The sequence below is a fragment of the Gastrolobium bilobum genome, unplaced genomic scaffold (genome assembly GCF_033153095.1).
Source record: "Gastrolobium bilobum isolate Gb01-03AN ecotype WA unplaced genomic scaffold, APGP_CSIRO_Gbil_v1 utg53431, whole genome shotgun sequence".
Lineage (NCBI taxonomy): Eukaryota > Viridiplantae > Streptophyta > Magnoliopsida > Fabales > Fabaceae > Gastrolobium > Gastrolobium bilobum.
The window spans coordinates 74,259-81,791 of NW_026898535.1; the positions used below are offsets into that span (position 1 = coordinate 74,259).

The following is a 7,533-nucleotide window of genomic DNA, read 5'->3' on the forward strand; positions in this document are numbered from 1 at the left end:
TCATACAAAGATGAAAATAAATATAACCGTTGAATCCACATAATCGATCTAATGGTAAAATTGATTGGTAGTAACACTAATTGGTTGTTACAATATCCTACCCCCTTAAAAAATTATCTAAAAAATTGTAATATTTTATTGTGTAATATTTTTTACAGCAAATGCTAAGATATAGTTTTAACCATTATTTTTTATCCTCTTCTTAATTCATATTTTTATTATTTCTCATTCTTGACCATTTCATTTCTTAATACCATATTATTACCTTAATATTAATGATACAAATGAATAAATAAATACATATATATAAGTCACATGACTCAACTAAAATTTCATGATATCACAATGATTTAAAGAAAAAAAAAATTGATGTTGCATTGAACAAAAAATGACAAGTCTCTAATGTATTTTGAATATGTTCTTAATTCGTCAACATCATATTGGAGGCAAGTAATTGTCTCTAGCTAATTGGCTTGCAATATTTTTCTTAATAATCTATATTTCGGTCACTTGATTTGAGGGGCCCTCATCATCTATAGTTGCATATGTATGGGTTGATGCTGCAATGTTGGAATTCGCATAATGTGCTAGATTTTTGTCTGCTATCTGATGATCCCTGATAAAGTTATGTATTGAACAACATGCAATCACAATGATAGCTTGCTTCCAAAACAAAAATAGAGGCATTTGCCGCAAAATTAGGAACCTATTCTTCAAAGCTCCAAATGACCGTTCGATTACATTTCTCAAAGAAGAGTGCCTATGGTTGAACAACTCCTTAGTTGATCTAGGTTGATTTTGTCTTCCTCTATAGTCGTTCAAATGGTAGCGCTCTCCTTTGAATGGTGTCAAATAACCATCCCTAGTTGGGTATCCAGAATCAACGGCATAAAATTTGCCTACATGTTGACAAGAATTTACCAATATATAAATTGCAATAATAATAAGGACAATCAAATGTGAAACTAAAGAAAAATGTCATTCACATTGTTGTATAAACTCATCGTACCTGGTGGGGGATGAGGGAATTCCAACCTAGGAGTTTCAAGCGCAGTAGTAAAAATACGACAATCATTTGCGGATCCTTCCCATCCAGCATACACAAAAGTGAACTTCATGTCAAAGGAACATGCACACATGACATTTTGGGTTGTAATTTGTTTCCTGCCTCTAAATGGTATTTGCTTATTCTCAGGTAACATAGAACTTATGTGAGTGCCATCTATTGCGCCAATACAATCCTAATATTTAAAATGAAATATTAAAATGGAAAATAATTAAATAAATTTATGAAAATTAAAAATGCTTAAATCCTTAAGAAAAATTTACCTTCAAGTATAGGATATGTTTAGGATTGTCCTTAATTTCCTTTGGAACCATATCTAGAGGAGGTGGTTTAATGATCTCACGTGCTAATTGAAGCATTGCTTTCAACACTTTGTTGAAATACTTGCTAATTGTTTGCCCTGAGCGCTGAAATCTCTCACTAACATTCCGATTTGAACTGCTATGTCCAATCAAGTACAAAACATTTCCTAATTATTCATCAATCCTAACATATCTATTGTCTCCTAACTAGCCTTTTTGTGTCATCAACGTACAAAGTTTGTTGAACACAAATCTTTCCATTCTAAATGCCTCATATATTCTATCTGAGTGACCAGATCTATGTTTTGTAACCCATTCATCACCTGTCAGGCTACTATCTCTAATTGGTTCTTTAGTATATATTGAATTATTAATAGTAATATTCAACAAGTTTGATATAACAAGATCTTCATCTATTGATTTGTCGCCAGTATGAGGTTCAAAATATTTCCCACAAGTTAGAGAAACAAGAGCACCCGCCATGATAATACTGCATCAATACATATTATCATCATTAATGTCATGCTAACATATTTTTAAAAAAAGTATCCTCATGATAGTCATACAAAAAATGAAAATTAAAATATGGTCTTCAACGCCATTAAACAAGACAAAATTAAAAAGTTGCAACACAATTTTATTCATTTAAAAATTTATAGGAGCGAATCTCTCCTCTCAGGTGGAGCCTTTATAAAGGCTACTCTCCACGCTTGGCTCTCAACCACTCGATCAACTGCTTTGCGGTACGCTTCATTCTCCAATCCCACCATGTTATTCAATACATTCATTGCAGCTTCAACTGAGTATGGATCCTCATTCACTTTTGTACTAGCAGAATTAGCATAATTATGCTGGCATTGGTTTTGTCTAATCTTAACTAGATCCTGAATGGCTTGACATGCCATTGCAATATCTGTATTCTCAATACCTCATCTACGCTTTGCATTTGGGGTCCTATCCTGTCTATGTAGTGTAGGACCATGCAACTCAACAAGATCAGATGCAAATAAATCTTCATTAAGCATATGCTCATCTTCTTTATATTCTTGTATATATAGTACAGGACTGGGCGTCTCAATAAGACTGTCAATATTATCATCATCTCCATCTAAAATTCTGTATACCTCAGCATTTCCTATGACATTATCTCCACTTACATAAACATCCCCAAATATCTCAACTAATTATTCCCAATAAGGATATACCTCAGCATTTACCTAATTTTATTTAAAAAATCAACAAATTTATAAGAAATCATATGGGACACTATGTTAAAAGTTACCATAATGTGGACATCCCATAAAGATGCATCCTCGGTTGTAGCAGTTTTCAAAATAGTGTTCCAACCAAAACTAGATATGCTTAGTAATTTCTTGAATCTTGAATATTCTTGTCTAAGTTTATTCATCTTGTTTTTCAGTTGATTTAGTGTGTAATCAAGTCCTGCTTATTTTGTAAATTCATCTTTAATGCTTTTCCATGCTTTCTTACTGAAGTTAGAGGTTGTTCTATTTACTTTTTTTAACTTCCTCAACTAGCAAATTAACAAAAAGATTTGTGTTTTTATCAGTCTATTTTGTGTTGAACCCTTCGGATGCCATTCTCCTTGCTGAAAACATGTCAGAAAAATGAAAATTATAACACCCAAAAGTAGAAATGCACATACTCAGCCTGCTGAATAATGGTCTGATAAAAACATATTAGTTTGTTATAGAAATACTAAGCATAAAATCAAAATTCACTTCCATAAATCCACTTACATTAACAACTCCTTACGTGCTGGTTTAGAAAATAAAGAAAAATGTGGAATGAAACTCAATGAGACTTTAAGGGATGTGATATTTATAAAGGATGGTTTGTTTTTGTTTGTTTGTTAGGTTAAGAGTTTGTGACATTACTTGCTATAGTTGATGTTTCTGAATGAATGTGGGAACATATTGTCACACACTAAACTTGTAACTTTGGGTTTGGTGTGAAATTAAGAAGCCTCTTGCAGAAGATGTGAGCGTGACTGCATAGGTGATTGGTGATGGACACTTAAATTTACTCCACTATCTTTAAGCTACCAATAATTTTATAATAATATTTGAAATTCTTGAACGCGTATTTTGAAAATAAGATTTCTAATCAAATAAATTGCTCATAGTAAAAAGGCTTCTAGATGGTAGCCGCTATAATCCCTATGTTAGTGTATGTATCTTGAGACCCTATGTTATTAAACTATGAGGTTTATGTGTAATCCCTTAAGCAATCAGATAACTAGTCATACCCCCACAGTCACAATGCATCAAATTAACAGTTTACAAGGTCAATTACACAAGAATTCAATCACAAGGAAAAAACATCAATTTGGAAATTCAAGAGCCCTAGTCCAATTTCAGAAATCTCAAAATTTGCAAATTCAATTTCGAATCACAGGTCATAAAAGAAGAAAAATTAATTAACAAAATAAGCATTTAGTCCTACCATACAAATATACAATAGTGCCATCAACGAAATACAAGTAGACTTTTACCCAAAAAAAGAAAAAAAGAAATATAAGTAGATAATCTATCAGCGCTCGAATTGGTTGGCTAGGTGACAAAGAATAGTACAAATTTAGATTTCAAAATCATCCATCACGGGTGTCAGGCAATGAGAAAGTAAAGAATAGTACCTTATTCGCAACCTTTGGTATAAGAGAGCTTAAAGAATAGTACAATTTGTCAGTGCTCGAAAGTGGTTGCAAGAAGACGAAAAACTTCCACGGTGAAGGGAGGGATGGTGATCCGGTGATATGGTTTAAGGTCGGTGATGATTTGATGTTGGTGTGTGAGTGGGTACGAAGAAGTGAGAGAAAACCGATTCTCTTTTTGTGCCCTAGAATGGAGAAGCATAAATTTTTTTTATTTTTTTTTATTTTTCAACACAAAAATTAAATTGATTCATCTCGGGAATAAAAAAATAAATCGATTTTACCAAACGCTATTATTAGTGTATAGAATCCACTTCGATTAATTAACTATAGCAGTTAAGTTTATTTAGTTAGTTAACTTTGGCAGTTAGTTAGTTTTATATTTAGCTAATCGGTTATTACCGTTTATTCTGTTTTCCTGATACTGATATATATATCAGTTTCATTGTAATTTTTACTCACTTGATTCATTTCATTCATTATGAGAACTTTCCTTTATAGTAAAGCTTTCTGTTTCTTCTTTGTAATATGGTATCATTATGAGAAACTGATCCCTTGTTCTATGCCTGGAATCGTTGCAACACTACAGTATTATCTTGGTTACACCATTCCATTGCAGACTCAATAGTCCAATCAATTGTATGCGTTGATCTAGCATCAGAAGTATGGAGGGACCTTTGTGAAAGGTTTTCCCAATCAGATGTGTTTTGTATTGCAGATCTTCAAGAAGATTTGTTTCGTATGTGCCAAGGTGATTGCACTATTTCTCAATATTTCACAAAATTGAAAATATTGTGGGATGAGCTAGACAGTTTGCAGCCATTACCCAAATGTAATTGTAACCCAACTTGCATTTGTGGTAATCAGATGCAAAATCTAGCTCGTGTATGTAGAGAGAAAGATCATGTAATTCGGTTTTTAAGGGGTCTCAATGAGCAATTCTCACATGTGAGATCACAAATAATGCTCATGGATCCTTTACCAAACATAAATCGAGCCTTTTCTTTAGTTGCTCAACAAGAAAGGCAGTTTACTGCTGGTGTTAATCTTGATGTGAAGGCATTTCTGAATGCTCATGAGCAGAATTTCAATCGAGGCAACACTGCTCTAATGAACAATCAAGAACAAAGCTTTAATCGTGGATATGTCTCCTAGAGAGGTAGAGGGAGAATGAATTTTGGAAGAGAAGGAAGAACAAATACTACAAGACTATGTACTCACTGTGGAAGATCCAATCACACAATAGAAACCTGTTTTGAGAAACACGGTTACCCACCTAGCTTCAAAACCAGATTTCCAAGAATAGCAAATATGGATTCTCATGATGACACTGATCCTTTCAGTTTTGAACCAGAAAATGAAACTGCAGAATTTGATGCTAACCAGTTTCAGTTTACAAAAGAACAATATCAAAGTCTCCTTGGTTTGCTACAGAATCCAAAGCAAGAAGACATACATAAGTCCAATTCGGTTCAGGTTAATACAACTTCTTTGACTCCAGGTAACTCTCATCCACAATGGATCCTTGATACTGGTGCAACCGATCATCTAGGTCACCAAAATTTTCTATTCTCTTCCTTCGAAATATTAAACCTGTTTCTGTCACATTACCTGATGGTAATCAAGTATTAGCCACTCAAACTGGCAGTGCTTACATTTCTCCCTTTCTCACATTGCATAATGTCCTTTTTGTTCCTAACTTTCATGTAAATCTTATATATGTTGCCAAACTAATCCATGATTCAAACTGTCATGTGATCTTCCACTCACAAAGTTGCTCCATCTTGCAGAACAATACCTTGAGGATGATTGGTTCAGCTAAATTGGATAGAGGACTCTACATTCTCAACTTCAATGTGAATTCGAATAGATACTGCTGCAATGCTACTGATTTTGTCTCATCCAAGTTATGGCACCTTCGACTTGGCCATTATTCTAAATCTGTTTTGTATAAAATGTCTACTGTTTTTCCCTTCATATCTTGTAAGAATGATTCTGAACCTTGTGACATATGTCACTATTCTAAACAAAAGAAGTTTCCTTTTCCTTCTAGCATTTCAGAATCTTTACATCCCTTCAATATGATGCATGCTGATATATAGGGTCTATATGCAACCCAATCAATTCATGGACATCGTTATTTCTTAACATTGGTAGATGATTATTCCCGTTTCACTTGGGTAATACCAATGAAAGCTAAATCAGAAACAAGACAACATATACAAAACTTTGTGTCTCTTGTCCAAACACAGTTCCACATCACCATTAAAATTTTTAGAACATATAATGGCACTGAGTTTGCCATGACTGAATACTTTAAAACTAAAGGAATACAACATCAAACTTCTTGTGTAGAGTGTCCCCAACAAAATGGGATAGTTGAGCGAAAACATCAACATATATTAAATGTTGCTAGAGCTCTTTTCTTTCAATCCAAAATTTCTAAGTCATATTGGACCTACTGCATCATTCATGCTATACACATTATAAACAGATTGACCACATCATCTCTACATCATAAAACTCTTTATGAACTCTTATACAACACACCTCCTTCTTTTGATCATTTAAAAGTATTTGGTTCACTGTGTTTTATTTCCACTCTTTAACAGCATCAAACTAAATTTGACAATCGAGCTAAGAAATGTGTTTTTCTTGGTTACAAAGAAGGTACAAAAGGATATATTGTCCTTGACTTAAACACAAATGAAATTCTCACTTCCAGAAATATTGATTTCTATGAAAACAATTTTCCATTCATTCAAAACAGCATTGATTCCAATCCTCCAGTTTCGGTCCTGCCTTTATCCATCACTGATCTCAGTTATGAATCTGTGTTACCCACATATAATGCACCGACTATTCACCCTACTACTGAATTAGTTCCTTCAAATACAACTGTCCCATCTACACCAAATCTTCGTAGATCCACCAGAATCAGAGCAGCACCTCAATATATAGAAGAATTCCATTGCAGTTTATCAAGTTTAGTTGACACCAAAGCATCTTCAGGTATGTCATCCTCACCTTCTTATCCTTTATCTGATTTCCTATCCTACATTAAATGTTCTAAGCCTTATACTGTTTTTTGTAATAACCTTTTAATTGATACTGAGCCAAAGAATTATAAGCAAGCTGCTACTGTTCCTTGCTGGCAAAAGGCAATGGAGGCTGAATTACAAGCCTTAGATAGAAATCATACATGGGAGCTGGTTGAATTACCTATGCATAAACAACCCATTGGCTGCAAATGGGTTTATAAAATTAAAAGAAAACCAGATGGTTCTGTTGATCGGTATAAAGCACAATTGGCTGCAAAGGGTTATACTCAATGTGAAGGTGTTGACTATTTTCAAACCTTTTCACCTGTGGCCAAAATGACCACTGTTCGGTTGCTACTTGCTTTGGCAGTTGCTAGAAATTGGCATTTAGAACAACTTGATGTTGATAATGCCTTTCTTCATGGTGAACTACATGAAGAAGTCTTTATG

The 7,533-nt window shown here is 33.7% G+C and overlaps 1 protein-coding gene across 1 annotated transcript; it reads right to left on the reverse strand.

Annotated features, from left to right (window-relative positions):
• Nucleotides 1-495: 495 nt before the first annotated feature.
• LOC133317200 (uncharacterized) lies at nucleotides 496-1,851 on the reverse strand. Its single transcript, XM_061519036.1, has 5 exons — nucleotides 1,692-1,851; nucleotides 1,330-1,535; nucleotides 1,010-1,241; nucleotides 707-899; nucleotides 496-616 (listed from the first exon to the last, which is right to left on the reverse strand). The coding sequence occupies exons 1-5, from the start codon at nucleotides 1,849-1,851 to the stop codon at nucleotides 496-498; spliced, it is 912 nt and encodes a 303-aa protein (XP_061375020.1).
• Nucleotides 1,852-7,533: the final 5,682 nt, after the last annotated feature.